This window comes from Cupressus sempervirens, chromosome 7 (genome assembly GCF_028749045.1).
Source record: "Cupressus sempervirens isolate cs-2001-9-10 chromosome 7, ASM2874904v1, whole genome shotgun sequence".
Classification (NCBI taxonomy): Eukaryota; Viridiplantae; Streptophyta; class Pinopsida; order Cupressales; family Cupressaceae; genus Cupressus; species Cupressus sempervirens.
In genome coordinates, this window is record NC_143124.1 from 908,359,148 (window position 1) to 908,377,553 (window position 18,406).

Here is an 18,406-nt window from a genome sequence, read left to right on the forward strand (position 1 = left end):
TCATAATCACTTTCACAATTACAATCCTTGCATGATGAATGTAATGAGGTTACATAGCCTTTTTAAGCACCAAAAGATGCTTTCCCTTGCTTGGAAGATGGAAATGATTGATTAAAGCTTTATTTTTTCTCTTTGTCCTGATGTAATTTTTTTTTATGGAGGTCCTTCACGAAATTTGCTTAGCGACTTGATATGGGAGCATGAGCCTTATGGCTGAACTTCTTTAGCTAAGAGCCAAGGACTAAGGGGTATCCATTTCACCAAATTCACTTAGGGCATAATCCCAACCTCATCCATTTTCGATGTTGAAGCCTTCAACTCAATAAGACTTGATCCCTAGTGGGCTCATTAAAAACCTTTAAACTTCGTTGATAGACCAAGGACCCATTGATTGAAATTCGAGAATGCTTTGTCACAAAGAATTTACCTTAGTAGTTATATTTTCATCATCAATGAAAAACTAAAGAATTTCTAGTAATAAAGAAACAATTCCCTTATCTTGTACATCACTTATTCTTTAACATCCCTAAAATGCTTTAGATCACTCAAGACCTCATTTAATCTTAAAAATATATTTAAACTATTAAAAATGAGAATCACTAATCTCCAAAGAAAGTCTTGAAAAGAGTTGCTTACAATAATCATCAAACAAATAATTATAAAATAAATATCTAATTATGAATTAATAAATTTCAATTCATAGAAAATAAAAGTGAGATTTTAAACATAATTATCTTACTATTATGTGTAAGAAAAATGATTAATTACATATATATAAAAATTGAATTAAATTTAAATCTCATAATTAACAAAATAAACTGAATAAAATAAAAAATATATTCCTTGAATTTACATACTATAATCTCTCAAATTAAACATCATAATAACATAGAAAACACATAAATAAATAAATAGAAATTAAAATATACTTTTTCCCTTTAACTACTATTTATGAACATCTCTATTATGATGTAAAACATGTACAAATTCTTACAATATTTATATACAGGAAATTGTCAAATTAAACATAGAATAATATAAATAAACAATTTAAAATATAAAATATAATTCCTTCACAATTAACCCAAAACTTTGAAGAGCATACCCAAGACTTAAATCACCTCTTGAATTATTATTATTATTGTTATTGTATAATAAAACATATACGAATTCTTACACTTAATTACCTATTAGTGCTATAAAACTCTCTAATCATTTCCTTCCTTTTCTGCAGATCAGCTGCGCCTCCGACAGTCCGATTCAACTTACCCATAAACTGTTGAGCCATAGTTTGTTTCTTTAGCACCTACAATCCTTCCACAAATCCCAAGTCAGCGCCCTCCGAGTAACCAGAATGGCAACGATTACAGGGTTCAATGCCCTCATTCCCTCTCTTCACATCTTCAACGCCTCACATTCATTGCTTTCTTCATCTACTTCTACAACCTCCGCGTTTTCAAAGAAGCACCCGCTTAACCGTTCTCCCAGAGTAATCAACTCTCAAGTAGCTCATGTCCGTGAAAAAACATGGATCAGTGGAAAATATAATAGCAAGAAGCAGGACAAGATGATACTATGTTCAACGAACAAGCTTGCGGAGACCGAGTCAATTCCTCTAGAAGATAACCCAAGACATCTAGCTGAAAAGCTTCCATCTGCTTCTGGTGTATATGCCATGCATGATAAGAGTGGAGAACTCCAATTCATCGGTATTTCTAGGATGATTTCAAAGAGTGTCCTCTCTCATATTCGAGATGTCCCAGAGCTATGCGGTTCAGTAAAGGTAAGGTTCTGTAACGTCAGATTCATGTTGAATGACATAAGTTTTCAATGCACTTACATTAATTAAAAACTATTATTTGTTTTCATAATTTTTTTGTTTCTCTAGAGTCGGAATCTGGTAGTTATTCCCTGTGTATGCGTGCGCATATGACAGAAAGATAGAAACATACCCAACATTCAAACCCAGGGGCCATAAAACCTAAACGCCTTAGAGGTGTCTAGGCCATCCCTTGAGTTCGGCCTAAATGAATTTATATCCTATATAGATGTATTCAGAACCATTATATTGTGAGCGATAAAATGTGGCAACTTTCTTTTGACCTCCGTCGATGATTTCACTAGTGGAGCCAGTTTAGGCTTGTTTCAATTGGCGAGTTATATGTTTTATGCTTTTCGCTATAAAGTTTTAGAAGGTGTGAGCTTTACATTCTTTTCTTAGCAATATTAAATTTTGAGGCTTCAACAACAAGATATAGACATGATTAGCTGTATGGGTGCTGCTACTGATAGCTTTACCTAGGATCAATCTTCCTGTACATTGAGCAAAACAATTGCGCTTTGAGTCTGTTGGGTTTACAATTTGTGTGCTTCTGGCTCATGCTAGTTGGAAGAAGGTAGGGCTTAGGCTTATCCTTTGCTGATTCCATTAGGGCCAGGAAGTTTTCAGTTATTTAATTGCTTAGGGTGCCACTTAGGCTCAGTTTTATTTTTCCAAACACAGGGCAATCCTATCATGCTTTAATGTCAGATTACAATATGTTGGAAGCAAATACTCTTGATAATTTTGACAACTTTACTTGGTTCTATTTCATTAAAGAAACCAGTTGGTCGTTCATTTGGTTAGCACTTCTGTTTCCTGATAGATTCAGTTGGGTATGTGCAATTACTAGGATCCAAAATGTGAAAATTTTAAGACATTTCAGATTATATTACTTATAAAAAGCAGGATTTTAGGATCCTGGGATTTGTTTATAAAGTAAAACTAGCATATTCGCCACCTCATCTTGCACCAATTACTTTACAGATTGCTCTGGTCAATGCACCTGATCGTGCTGCTTTGACTGATGCATGGAAGCTCTGGATGGAGGAGCAAATAGCTGTCAATGGAAAGGTTCCTCCCGGAAACGAATCTGGGAATGACACATGGGTCAAGAAGCAAAGACGAGCCAAGCCCGATCTCCGACTTACGCCCGGCCCACATATGCAGCTGACAGTTCCTTTGGAACAATTGATTGACAAATTAGTAAAGGAGAACGAGGTTGTAGTCTTTATTAAAGGTTCAAGAACTGCTCCACAATGTGGTTTTTCTCACAAAGTCTTGACAATATTGAATGAGCAAGGAGTGGATTATGAGTCGGTTAATGTTTTTGATGAAGAGTACAATCCGGGATTAAGGGAGATCATGAAAGTATATAGCGGTTGGCCTACATTTCCTCAAGTGTTTGTTCGGGGAGAATTGATAGGTGGTGCTGATATCTTATCTGAGATGGAAGAAAAAGGGGAACTCCAGGACCTTTTTAGGATTAAGAAATAGAGAAAGAAGTTAATATTTAAAGTATTGGAAAAGAAGCATGCAAAATTAGAGAGAGATTGCAATGACTATGTTGAACAATAAGACATCTTGTTGTTAAGTGATCAGTTATTTTTCAAGCTGTGACAATCTTTTCCCTCAGTTTGCCAATGCCTGCTACTACCAGTTAAAGATCGTAATAATTTAATAAATAGTACCAACTGCAGAAAAATGAAATGTCAGCGAGTCCTAGACATTTTTCTAACGTGCACTTGGCATCTCAGGAGCACTTTTGTTCTCCATAGGAATATGTTGCTAGTGAAGTGATTATACTTCTTGAATGATTTTATTTATAATAAAAAAATGTAACAGAATGTTAATATGTAACGTGAAATTACACTTCCATAAGATTTCTATAATGAGCAACTGAATTCTGGAAGTTATAATGCATGAAAAGGACTACAGAGAATTACATTTAAACACATTGTAGAGGGATCATCTGCAGTTATCTAATTTCAGTTTATGCATAAGATTTCTATAATGAGCAACTGAATTCTGGAAGTTATAATGCATGAAAATGACTACAGAGAATTACATTAAACACATTGTAGAGGCATCATCTACAGTTATCTAATTTCAGTTTATGCATACACATCGTAAATACATCAATAAAATCTTCAAAGTTGCAAGCATACATGGAAAAATAAGCTTCCAGACGTTCATTCTTCAAGCAGAAGCGGTGTAGATTTGTACAGGTTTATGACTCTATATAGCTCATGATTTATTTGAATTAATTCATTAGTGGTTTGAAATTTTTTTTTACCTTTTAAACATATTCTTTGGAGTTTTGGACAATTTGATGGGAAGTGTGAATTGGGTTTGATATGGCTCAAGAGTCTCTGACAATACCACTAACCTTGTTAAACTTGTAGAAGCAGTTCTCATTGGTGGTTAGGAATTTTTTACCCCAAAAGGATCATTGTCACAAACTCTTAGATTTCAAAATAATCTTCATTGAGAATAACCATGATTGAAATTTGTACCCAGTGGCAAAAGAGGTTCCATTGTATTCATACGCATGAACATCTCAAGTGACTCCTCCAAAAGATGCTGAACTTTATTTGTGAGGATGTCAGAATGACCTTTCCACTGCCTCTGAGAAGATCTAAAACAGAATGCTGATTCAGAATATGGTAGTTATGTGGTTGTCAAATTTAAGTTGTGTCAGAAATAGACTCAAAATGTTCAATGTTGGAAAATGGTAGGAAGGAGTCCTATTACTTACTTTCAATGTGCTGGATCTGCATACTGATTGTGCGTTACATGGGTTGCTTTGCTGATTGTGTGCTGACAGTGTTAGCATGCATAGCAAACGTATGGGCTTGGCACTTAGAAACTTGTTGGCCAAATCAAACCATTTTTTTTTATATTTTGCATTTTTTTCCCACCTAGACCATAGGAATCAATCAGCCAGGTTAATTGCCTGCTCTTGATTTCTAGTGCCTCGACACTGGCAGAGAGGACCACTCCTTTGTGAACCAACCAAGCTCAAAGGTACCTAAGTAAGTGGCACCTCAGAGATAGATTGATTTAGCAGCCATAGCTGACTTGAGACAGAGATGTGGAAAGTACCAAACTGAGACACTACCAGCATGAGTGCTGGAAGTCTTTTAGATGTGTGCATTCCACCTTAAAATGCCGAGCTTCACCCATGAGATAGATAGAGTGAGTGAAGTATGCCACTCTACTGATTCATTGAGGGCTAGGAACTATGCATGGTATACAAAAGTAAACAAAATACTGTTCACAACTATTAATTTGTTCTTAGATATTCTGACAGCAGGTGGTCGTGGATTTGCACATGTGGCACTTAGAAACATGATATAATCATTTTCCTCATAGATGTCATCGTACCACCTATTGGTGTATTTTGTAAGAAAACCAAAATCCAAGCATACATTTATGGGGCCTGAACTCGTGATACTCAAGCAACTGGCTCATTACAGTGAAGTGGGTGATTGGGCTAAGCCACAAAAAAATACAAGTTTTCTTGTGCTACTATCTTATTTCCTTGCTTAATTGATCTGCTCTTGAGTGCTTTCCACCTAGGTGTTGATATGACTTTGATATGGGCCCTGAGAGTCTGCAATTATAAACATTCCAAAATATGAATTTGGGGCAAGAAAGAAGGAATTTTCTCTTGAGTAACTACGGAACTGTGTTTGATTTTGTGCAATAATTCTAGAAATGCAACTGAATTCATTCCATGATGATATATTACTTCTTGTAGAAGCTTGATATCCTCAGTACAAACAAAATATTGTGCTGAAGACCAATTTGAGTGTGAGTCTTTTTAGTGAATGTTTTTTTGATCCTTGAGATGCAGAAAATGCAGATATGTGTGTGTGTACCTTTTTTATTTTGAAACGATGGTCGGATATCTCTTTATAAGAAAACTATTTGGTGTATGCGATTGTACCACAAAAGGCATGTTAGAGCTAATGTTGTTTTTTCTGCAGTATTACAGTCGCAAAGCTAAGGACAACCAAATCTATATTGAAATTGAGCGAGTTCCACAAGCATTAGAAAGTATGATTGCTAGCAAGGTGCTAAAAGACACCGAAGGGAACAACTATCTTTTGTAGTATTATTAATAAAAATATAAAATGAATCAATCAGATGAAATGATACCGTTCATGTATATGACATGAGGAAAGGCCAACCAAGTCAAGGTGGATATTCCACTCCAATATTATAATAAGTCTTACGCATATAGGCCTGTGCCTAGGCTTACCAACCCAAGTAGGCTTAATACACAGGGTATATGACCGATAAAAGACTCCCAAAGGTGTACTATATAGATTGGTAACTAAATGGTAGTTGTGAAGATGGGCTTTATAGCCTAATTCTAAAGGCAAGAAGATTTCAAAAGAGACTGCTACATAGTTGGGACATTTGTATTAAAGGTTCCAAGCTCTAAGATTTTATGGTGTTGGAATTTCATATGGAACTGCTTTTCTCTATTAGAATCTAGAGACATTATTTGATAAATATTATGGATTTTATGATTGATAGGGAAGATCTAGAAACTAAAAATGTCTGAAATTTGGAAAATAATAGAGTATAATACTTTGAATAAAGTAGATTAAGCTTTATCTTTAATACCCTTATGGAGATCAACTCCCACTAACTTAATGAAAGAAGACCAAGACCAAATCTTATCTACACATTTATTGAAAAGTAACATAATGTGGTAGGAAAACTAGCTTATATAATATATACATGTTGCAAATATGCATTAGAGTTGTCATTGATGTCAAATAAGGTCTGGAAGTATGAAATTAGTTTACTGTTTGTTCCAGAGTGATGTTGTATTTGAAGATTGCATATGTATTGACATTGTTGTATGGAGATTGATGGTGGTGATGGTAGATGTCCTATCTAGAGGACTCATGTTTATTCTGGATCATTGAAGAAGTATACATGTATTTGAATCAAAATTTTGTCAAGTATGATTGTTCCCATGAATAGTCTAACAGACAATGCTCAGTGTTCTGTGTTCTGGTCTACATTGTGCCACATTGATTCATCTGGTTTTGCAGTTCTAATACAATGTTGGCACATGTAAAGGATGTTGGATCTCAGGTTTCAAGTTCCTATTTGTTCGTCAGTTGATTTGTTGATGGTCTGAGTGTTGGTCCTTGCAAAGACTATGTACTTGTTTGTTGGAATCCCTTGCATATCTCCACCTTTTGAAGATTTGGTGTTGGTTTTCTCTAATATATTTTTGTTGGTGTCAAATGATGCTATCTCGTGCATCTGCAGACATCTAGGAGGTCCGCATCATGTTTGGAGTTATTTGGTTGACTTGCATTGTTGAGCCAACTTGAGTAGTTTTGGTCCATGCAGTAGTGTGTGGAATTGAAGGCAATGACTTGGACATGTTAAGAAGGTCTACTGACATATTGTGATGCTTCAAACATCTCATTTCCCTTCTGCATTATGTTGGAGAATATTTCTAAGGTTGACCGTATATGTACAACATGGTACATCTAATTAGGCCAACTTGATGTATCTGTTTGTTTTGGATGATATGTAAGGGATGACATCATTTGGAGGATTATGTGAGTTGAATAAGGGGTTGTGTATGGTTTGGGTGTAAGTGTGAAGGTCTCTATTTGCAGATGAGCAGTAATGAGGTCAGTTACGAATGTTTAGAATAATGAATTGTAATCAGCATTGTAGAGGATATGTTTCCTATTAGTTCAACAATCATAATACGTTGTAATCAATTCCTATTGTATCTTGTCTGGTATAAGTGATCTTCAATGTTTTGCAAGTCCATTGTATCTTGTCCTAAGGTTGTGTGTCTTAGCCTGCAAGTCCATATCACAAGCAGTGAGCTTCCTTGTCCAAGAGCCTAAAACATTGTAGTTGTGTTTCATACAATGAGATGGTTCTTACTGTTGTTTTTCTCACATTTGGGTTTCCACATAGAAACCTTGGTGTCCTTTTGTGCTGCCCTATCATTTTTTAGTTATTTATCTCTGCACATGTCAATTTGAATTTATAATTAAGTTTTAATAGATGTTGACTCCCCCCAACATCCTGAAGTATTTGACAATTGGTATCAAAGAAAGGTTCGAACACTAAAAAAAATTGAGGTAGATCCAAGATTTGAACACAATGCTCTAGTTTGAATCAGAAAAGGAATTGGAAACCATGGAACAACAAGTATGGGATGTTGACGTAGTTGTACATCATGTAGGTGTGTTGAGACTATCTCTTGCTAATCTGGAAGAATTTCAAGAAAAGTTGAAGAAAGTAGAACATGTTGTCCATCGGAAGAAGCAAACTGAAGAAAGAAAGAAGACTTTTTGTAGTCTTGAAACAAAGCTACATATCAAATCAAGATAATGCACTTTGCTTGAAGAAGTTGTCATGTTGAAAATGAAATTGAAAGAGACAAAATAACGAATTGACAAAAACTTGAAGCTCAGAGGCAATAATGATCTGCTTGATGATTTGCTAAGTTTTAATATTCTATCTTAGGATAAAGTTGGTCTTGGTTCACAAAGGAGAAGACTCCTAGCAATGATGACAAGGGAAAGGAAAAGGTCGAGGATGAATTCAAGAAGAGAAATGGAGATAAAAAAAGGTTTCACTTTGGTTTGGATCTAGAAGTTTGCTTCTGCTAAAACTAGGTATTCTCCATCTTTCAATGATAATTGTTTTTCATGCAACAAATTTGGATATAGAGCTATTGAATGTAGAAGTCAAATTAGATGTCAACCATTTAATGGTCAATGCTATGCTTGCAATAAATGAGTGTAGAATTAGAATGATGAGAAATGGATTTGTGTATGTAAACAATGGATTGATGAGCTTAAGGGGCTTTCTAATGAATGGTTCATAAGGCACAACACTTGGTGAAGGTTTTGCAAATGGGGTTGCAAGCTTTGGGTTTAACCATGGAGTAAACTCTGTAGTTAAGCGTGCTTACGCTGGAGTAGTGCTGGGATGGGTGACCTCCCAGGAAGTCCTGGTGCTTCACCCCTGTGAGCATCACCTAGATCCAATGAGTGCTAAGTGTTCCATTTATTCTCATGAGAGATGGATTCATGTTGAATCACTACTCATGAAACATGGGTCAATGAGTTTGACTCAAAATCACACAGTTAAATCCTGATAGCAATATCACAATTTGACTTTTTGTGGAAATTATCTCCTACTTATCAATTGATGAGCTTAAGGGGCTTTTTAATGAATGGTTCATAAGGCACAACACTTGGTGAAGGTTTTGCAAATGGGGTTGCAAGCTTTGGGTTTACCCATGGAGGAAACTCTGTAGTTAAGCGCGCGCAGGCTGGAGTAGTAGTGGGATGGGTGACCTCCTAGGAAGTCCCGGTGCTTCACCCCTGTGAGCATCATCTAGATCCAATTAGTGCTAAGTGTTCCATTTATTCTCATGAGAGATGGATTCATGTTGAATCACTACTCATGAAACATGGGTCAATGAGTTTGACTCAAAATCACACAATTAAATCTTGATAGCAATATCACAATAATAAAAATGTTGAATCTTTCAATGGTTACTATTATTCATGCAACAAAAATGAGCACAAAAATGTTGAGTGTAGATCTAAAGACAAAATGAGGGATAGTGGTCAAGGTCTGACATGTGACGATTACAAAAAGGCAGGAAACATTGCTAGGTTTTGCAGAGGAAAGAATGAGAAGACCACTCCTTTAATAAGGAAAATTGATATATACGAGGAAAAGGAGATGATGTAAAAGGTCCGAGTGAAGAAATCTGATGAGAATGAAGAAAGCAAGGCAAAGGATGAATTTATACCTCTTGGTGGTGCAAATATTTCCTTTGGAAACTAGACTAGGATCACAAGGCTGTTGAGTGCAGATCTAATGTTTGGAGTGGATGTGGTCTGCTCCACGGTCATACACACGTCAATTATTAAAAATCTAAACACATTGCTAGGTTTTGCAGAGGAAAGAATGAGAAGATTATTAATCAAATAAAGAAGATTGATGTAAATGAGGAAAAGGAGAAGATGTAGAAGACATGGGTGAAGACATTTGATGAGTTGAAGAAGGCAAGGGAAAGTATGAGTTTGTACCTTTTGGTGGTGCAGATGTTAACTTTGGAAACTAGACAAAGAGCCTTATTTGATGGGGAAATCTGATTGATTTGAAGGAATTTTTGGAGCATTCCAAATTTTTATGCAGATTTGCAGCGGTAATTGTGTTCTTTGTGCATACAAAGTAGCACCTTCTTGGTGTATTTGAACTAGATCAAGCGTATTTAGTTTGAATCCATTTTGATCATCTATGTTTGTGCGAATTTGAGAGATGTGGAGTGCGAAAGGAGATCTCGTGTCTTCTGAAGTCTGCTAATTCTAGTATGAGTTAATTCAAAGGTATTTATCACCATGTGCTATCCATTGTGAAGTGAAATGTCCCTTTTCTGATTTTATATGATATTCCCAACCTCTAATCAGATTTTCAAGATCAAACAACTAATATCACAAAGATCCACCAAATTTCTCAAGAAACCCCAAATCGGGTATGCCAAAAATGGTGCCAAAAGCTTCACAGCTTCACCTATTATTAATAAATCTGAAAATGGACATTTTTACAGAAATTTCAGCAGCATAATGGCCTACAAAATGACATTTCCAGATCTGTATAGCCTTTACATAACAGCTCACAAATGTAGGACAAAAACTATGCTCATCGGGCTCCCGAAATTAACTCAAAAATGCCTGGAAACACCACAAAACACTAATAAACTATCTCAGAAGTTTAATCACGTCTCAATACATATATTCAGCTCTATTTTAACACCTTAAAGTCTGAAATACATCAGAAACCCAAACTGATATGAAATACTCAACTGTAAACACCAAACTCATACTAAAAACACACCCGAAAACCCACAAATTTGCACTGTTCAGCACAAAGGCAAACTCTGTATGAGCATGCACATGGAATGGCTTCAAACTCCCGTCCTTAGCCTTCTTGGAAACCTGCAAACTCCCGTTCTTGGGTCTCCTTGGAAACCTGCAAACTCCCGTTCTTGGGTCTCCTTCTCCACAGGTTTGGCAGCCTCTGAAGAATAACAAAGAATGAGCAAAAATCAAGTTCTGGAATCTGCCCAAAATGCCTCCAAACCCCTTAAAAGAGGGCATAACTGTAACTCACGTCTAAGAGAGGTTAATGAAACATATTTTAATAATAATTTTCATTTATTAGTCCAACGGTTTCCAAAGATTAACCCCCTTTTTCTGAAACTTCACTTTCTTGGGCCTGCCTGCTTTAGCAAAGATTATTATTTTTTAATTATTTGAAAAGGGGGCATGACAAGTCCTCCCCTCCCAAACATTGCTTGTCCTCAAGCAATGGCTGAATAATAAACCAATCAATCCACCTGGATCCCAAATGTAGTCATGAACTATACTACTACCAATTAACACAGGCTCCTGCAATATCCTCTGCAATATGACCAAGAGGAATCCATAATCAAACTGACAATTATAGCTCAACCAAACTCCAAAATCACAACTTCCACAGTCAGAAACCCACGAGACACAAACTCTTAGAACATCAAAACCCAAGTAAAGTGGACTAATCAAACCACCAACACAGTAAATACCATCAACGCATCCCACTGGCCTATACGGAATGTACAATCCAACTCTACAACAATGGTGAATGCTCTCGAATGAAACTGTACCAAGTATGGAGAATCCACACACTATACAACTCCTGTAGTCAACACAACTCTGCAAATCACCGGCCACTGTCTCATAACCATAACTCCCATGCACCCCTGATGGTAAAAAACCATCACAAGATAAACAGCAAGAAATGGAACCCAAACCAAATTTGCCTGCCATCAACTCCTCAACACAAGGATCAAATGCTAACTGATGTACATACCCTGCAATATAATGTTGATAATAAAAACCAACCTTAGTCAACAACTCACCATGAACAAGTGATACAACCCACTGTGATTGATCACCAGCTAAGTCAGGAGATGTCATAGCCAAAGGAGTAGAATCAATAACAACACCCGCTGAAGCATCACTCCAAAACTCCTGCTCTAAGTCATGTATTATCAAGCTATCAACTGCAGAACCTATCGCCATGTTGTGCCCATCACAACTCTCATCCCGAGGCATCAAACTATCCCATAACTGACGATAAGCACCAGGAACCAAAGTACATCTCTGTATCATCATCTCATCAACATGGTCATCAAAGGTAAATTGATGAGCATACCTCACAGTGTAATGCCGATAGAATGCGCCAATCTCAGTCAGTGGCTCAGACTGTAATCCAGATGAAACTATCTGCAATTGATCATTAACCATGTTGGAACTGACTACTACCTCCGAAGATATCACCAAGGGAGTAGTATTACTAGCAGGAACCATGCCAACTGCTGACTCACCAACATCACACATGGTCTTTGATATAGCATCTCTAGTCTTCGTGCCATTAGTGCTAGAGGTCACCACCATGTCAAGCATACCACAAAAATCTGCTACAACACCCAACTCAACTGAACCTAACTCTAGTGGGAATGAACTTGATATGCCAATGTTAGTATCAAGGATGGATGCATCCCCATCTCCACTGTCTCTGAAAATCTCGGCCATGGACATCCTCGGATCACCAAACACCACAGCTTGTGATTGTATAGAATCAGGTAAAGATTATAGTCGCTCTAACTCCATGGTCACCTTAGCCAAATGAAACTGTGACTCCTTGAAAGCCAATTGTGTACTCTCAAGAATCTTAGAAGTCACCTCAAGCTGCTTAGTAAGCTCACTCACCTCATCTTCCTTGGCCAACAATGCATCATATGCTATATTGCCCCACTCCATAAGATAATCTCTGTCGGCTACCAACTGCATATAATTCTGTCTCAAAATCCGAATAGCCTCCCATAAAGAGTGGAACTCTGTCAAGGAAAGATAACTGCCTCCCTGCTCATCCCTAGTAGGAGAACCCCATCCATAAACTGCTAACAACTGACGAGCAGCATCGAAATGCTGGCAAGTGATAGCAATGTCTCGGTGACTAACTCTCAACTGATTAGACACATGATGGCACTGGCTTGACTGTCTCCTACAAACCTCCTCTGATGCACTGTCTAAAGGAGTATCCTCAAAGTTACTAGTCTCTAGAGTATTACCATCCATATCCTGTGAATCAAATCTAAAGCTCATATCAACATACAGAGTATCAAAAACATTAGCATTGCTGTCCAACTCTTTTATACCCAAGGAAACTAAGTCTTCAAAACTGCTCACTGCATCCTCCTGGATGTCATCAATGCCAATATGATCCTGGGACTCATCTATACACATTGCCAAATATGAAATATCATCAACACATTCCAACAAGTATGGTCGACTGGATATATGAACAAAGCCCAACATCGGTGTATAAAAACTAATACCAACATCAGACAAGATACTGGCACAAGAAAAGACAACACCATGTAATCTGCTAATCAAATCCATGATAGCACCCAAACAAACACTGCTACCGAAAAGTGTTAAAGATCTCCAGTCAACTGAATCCCAAACGCCAATATAACAATCTCGAGTCCATATCTGTAAACTAGAATCAACTGGTAACTCAAGCAAACTCCTCACCTGAGTAATATGACCAATACCAACTAACTCCACATACCTGTCATGATGAGATAATGAAGTCACAATACTATCTTTGTTCACCTTCAGCTGGCTGGACAAATCATGTGAAGTACTACCAGCCTCAACCTCATGTGATGAAGCATCTAACTGTGCTTGGTACTCTTTCTCAGCAAAGTCATGAATGCTCAATGTCTGCTCATCTCTACCAGGTATCTCACCATCCTGCACAACAACATCCTCATAATCATCATCTGAACCCACTACACTGTAGTCACTGCCTGTTGTAACTATACTATCTTGAATACCTGTGGCATCACCCTTTGACGACCTGTAAACAATGGTCTCAATTTGAGTATCAAGTTGACTGTTACTATCAATCTGTGTAATATCCTTTCCCACCACCTCTTGTGGCAGAGTAGAATCTGAGACCTCTACCTGGCTATCAGCTAGTTTCTCAAACTCCTCATGCAAGTTCTTGGGAATTGTGTCATTTGTCCTGTGAGAAAATCCGCCAAATAGAAATCCAGTCAACTTATCCACCTTAGCTGGGTCGGACAACATGTCATTCATTATACGGTGGTGTTCAACCAACTGTTCAGACATGTCATGGCTTATTTTCATAAGTTTATCTCGAATGTCTAAATAACCATCCTTTCTACTATTTTGACTCTGGATATCAATTGTCCAAGATTGTGTCCTCTGAGACTCTGTACTATACCTGTCCATTCTGGATAAGTAGAGTGTAACCCCAATAGGATATAACTTCTTCAAACACCAAGAACTAACATGCAAATGATTAGAAGTAGCATGCAACCATAGATTTTGACATGCAACTGATTAGAAGCAACATGCAACCACCAAATTCACCAAGAACTAACATGCAAATGATTAGAAGTAGCATGCAACCATAAATTTTGCCATGCAATTGATTAGAAGCAACATGCAATCATAAATTATGACATGCAAGATTTGGGTAGTTGTCAAAAGTTAAAACTGACATGCAAGATCTGGGTAGTTGTCAAAACTGACATGCAAACTTCTACAAACCCTCAGGCTGGCAAGATCATGGCTTTGATACCATACCACTGAAATGTCCCTTTTCTGATTTTATATGATATTCCCAACCTCTAATCAGATTTTCAAGATCAAACAACTAATATCACAAAGATCCACCAAATTTCTCAAGAAACCCCAAATCGGGTATGCCAAAAATGGTGCCAAAAGCTTCACAGCTTCACCTATTATTAATAAATCTGAAAATGGACATTTTTACAGAAATTTCAGCAGCATAATGGCCTACAAAATGACATTTTCAGATCTGTATAGCCTTTACACAACAGCTCACAAATGGAGGACAAAAACTATGCTCATCGGGCTCCCGAAATTAACTCAAAAATGCTCGGAAACACCACAAAACACTAATAAACTATCTCAGAAGTTTAATCACGTCTCAATACATATATTTAGCTCTATTTTAACACCTTAAAGTCTGAAATACATCAGCAACCCAAACTGATATGAAATATTCAACTGTAAATACCAAACTCATACTAAAAACACATCCGAAAATCCACAAATCTGCACTGTTCAGCACAAAGGCAAACTCTGTATGAGCATGCACATGGAATGGCTTCAAACTCCCGTCCTTAGCCTTCTTGGAAACCTGCAAACTCCCGTTCTTGGGTCTCCCTGGAAACCTGCAAACTCCCGTTCTTGGGTCTCCTTCTCCACAGGTTTGGCAGCCTCTGAAGAATAGCAAAGAATGAGCAAAAATCAAGTTCTGGAATCTGCCCAGAATGCCTCCAAACCCCTTAAAAGAGGGCATAACTGTAACTCACGTCCAAGAGAGGTTAATGAAACATATTTTAATAATAATTTTCATTTATTAGTCCAACGGTTTCCAAAGATTAACCCCCTTTTTCCGAAACTTCACTTTCTTGGGCCTGCCTGCTTTAGCAAAGATTATTATTTTTTAATTATTTGAAAAGGGGACATGACATGAAGTTATCGAGTTCATTATGGCTACACCAATTGTTGTCAATCCCTCATTGAAGCCACAACCTAGATTCAAGCCCTATCGATTTGTGGCCATGGAGAAAGACAAGGAAGGATAATTTATGAAGGTGCCATTAGATGTGGTTGACATAGAGGATGTTACGTTGTACATTCATTTTCTGCTAATGAAGGTTTTTCATGTAAAATTCAATGATTTGTGCAAGGAGTTAATTAAGAAGATTTGATGACATTCAAGCACAATACAAGAACATGTTGAAGATCGGTCTAAACATCTAGAAGAAGTTTTGAGACTTCATTTACGAGAATGGCTAGATTTAGATCATCTTGAGCCGAATCCCATGGAGATACAATTTTTTTAGATCAACTGCATAAGATTACCGAGGATCGAATCTAGGCTATGACAAGGTTGTGTTCCTTGGGTACACTTACTATCTTGAAGACTATAAAGAATGACAAAATTGCTTAACTCTCTGTTGTGCAATCAGATAAGAGGGTAATGACAATTGAGGACATCATTGATTTAGGTGTGCACTATGTGACTAAAGGGATGTCATACAAGATATACTTTCAGTTTCATGACGGTTCTTCCACTGCTATTGTGATCTGCACAATTTCCAAATGTGTTCAAAGGAGAGAAATTCAATCTCTATGAGCTTTTGAGGCAATAGTTAATGGATAAGTTGGAGAATAGAAAAATACAAAATATCCTTTTAATTTTGGGTCTTTAATAATCTGTCTGGCATTCATTTTTTTTGAATGAGCTTTCAGGTAGTAGAAATAAAGTTTGGGACAAGTTCTCCCCTATAGCAGTAATGAAACAACGTATTGGGAGTTCCAATAAGGATACAATTGCCTACATCACCTTATATTTGGGGAGGTCAAAAAATTGCAAGATAAGATGCAAGAAAGAGAGAGAATCTCCAGTGAACTAGTCCATAAATACAAAGATGAGATCACCTTCTTAGTGAGCAAGGACAATGTTATATAGAGGTGATAGAATCAAGGATTGCTTGGCTACTAGAGCTCCCATATGAATCTCTATGGAAGATGTTGAGATAAATATTGATGTGTTGTTGCACTTTCTTGTAGATTGAGAAGAAGGAAGGTGTGGACCCATTAGAAGAAAAGTTTGGTATATATGCTGAAATTCTAAATAGAATGATCCAGAAGAAATTAGAGAAGGATCATGCAAAAAAATGGGGAATCTGCTTAAGAAAATTGCCCTCGATGTTAGAGGCTTTTGAGTTGCATCCAAAGGAAGGAAGTTTTATGCAATCTCAGAGAAGAACAAGGTTCGCCTTTGTTTGCCCTTTAGTAAAGATAATTCCTTCGAAATCCCTACAAAGCTTGCATCAATAGAGAAAAAGGGACAAAGGCCTAAGTGAAAGTCCGCAAAAGAGATATTAGGTCTAAAGAGGATTGTTGAAGTATGGATGAGCAACAACAATGCCAATGAAGAGGAAGCAAAATAAAAGTATATGATTAAGAAGAGGACTAAAAGAGCGAAATAAGATAAGGACCAAAAGAGCAAAATGAGAAGATAAGGACAAGGATGACTAGGATATTGTGCCTCTTATCTAGAGAATGGGAACTAAAGTCTCTTTGGTAGAGAGACCTTTTAAGAAGAAAGAAAAAGAAAAGAAGAAAGGAACACCATTAGAAAGAGAAGGAAAAGGAAAAGGAGAGAGAAAAGGCAAGGTTGCATGGGTATACCCCTAGGATGTGTACCCATGCACCCAAGTACTGGGTATACGGACCCAAGTACCATGTACTCAGTGGAGAGCATCATAGCTTAGGAACTTGATAAAGGTTTCTGATTTCTGTTTCAATTGTTTGTTTGTGTATCAGCTTGTTGTTTCTTAGGCGTAATTTATCTAATCAGTTTGAAACTTTGATACAATACTGATTAACAATAAACTTCATTATTGTTCAAGTCAAAAGTTTATCTTTTGCAATATGTCATTGTTATATGATTTATGATCTTCTTGTTAATGTGTAATGTCTCCCTTCTCTGTTATGCATCTAAACATTTAACATATATTATTATTTCAAACATATTGCAAATCTGAAATTGAAAACAATACATTACATCGGCAACCATTATAACTGTTCTTGTTTTGAAAAACCATTGTTATGACTCATTTAAAGATTTTCTATAAATACTAAATTATATTGAAAAAATGTAGTCAAGTATCCTTGTCCCTTATTTTGAAAAATAGTCAATCCTGTACCCATACCCATACCCTAAGTACCCAAGTACCCCCATCCCCGTGCAAACTTGAGAAGAGGAAAATGTGAAGGAAAAGGAAATGGGAAAGGGTGAAAAGACATTTTATACTCCTTGGTTTGAACATTCTTATCGACTTCCAGACCTTAATAGTTTGGTGAATGTCATTAGTCAACATGATTCATTGGAGAGGACTGCTAGTTTGTACAAGGATGCCTCTGATAAACAAGGTAACAATAGAAAAGGCAATTATCCAACATGTGACTACTTTTGACATGCACATAGATGATATACCTGAAAAGCTTTTGATGGAGTTGAAGGAAGCCTTGGGCAAAAGGAGAAAGGATGCAATATTAAAAGAATCGAATGTCTAGACATATGCATTGGACAAGGTATGTGATTCCTTGCCTTGTGAGGATAGAGCAAAGATTGCCCTTACTCTTAGCATAAAAGTCAAAACTAAAGAACGGGTTAATGCCCTTATGGGTGAGGATCTAGATAATTATCAATGATTGTTCAAATACATAGAGGAAGAGACAAAATTAGCTGAAGAATTGAAGAGGTTTGATACAAATGCAGGTTTTGTTGACACCTCTCATATAGACATTACTGCAAGTGCCCTTGATGTTGTGCTAGAGAAGGACACAAGATTTGCAGAAAGGTGTTGACACAGGTTTGAAAAAT

The 18,406-nt window shown here is 36.9% G+C and overlaps 1 protein-coding gene across 2 annotated transcripts in view; it reads left to right on the forward strand.

The window, feature by feature from the left end:
* The first annotated feature begins 1,163 nt into the window (after positions 1-1,163).
* The window catches only part of LOC149550456 (bifunctional monothiol glutaredoxin-S16, chloroplastic-like), a 45,396-nt gene continuing 28,153 nt past the window's right edge, over positions 1,164-18,406 (forward strand). The window contains exons 1-2 of one of the 2 annotated variants that reach the window (XM_089793485.1): positions 1,164-1,783; positions 2,807-3,700. In XM_089793485.1, coding sequence (XP_089649611.1) covers positions 1,355-1,783; positions 2,807-3,316 — 939 coding nt within the window. In that variant the 5' untranslated portion in view covers positions 1,164-1,354 and the 3' untranslated portion in view covers positions 3,317-3,700. Of the gene's footprint in view, positions 1,784-2,806; positions 3,701-18,406 lie in introns of those variants that run through there. The other variant, XM_089793484.1, reaches the window with a different exon arrangement.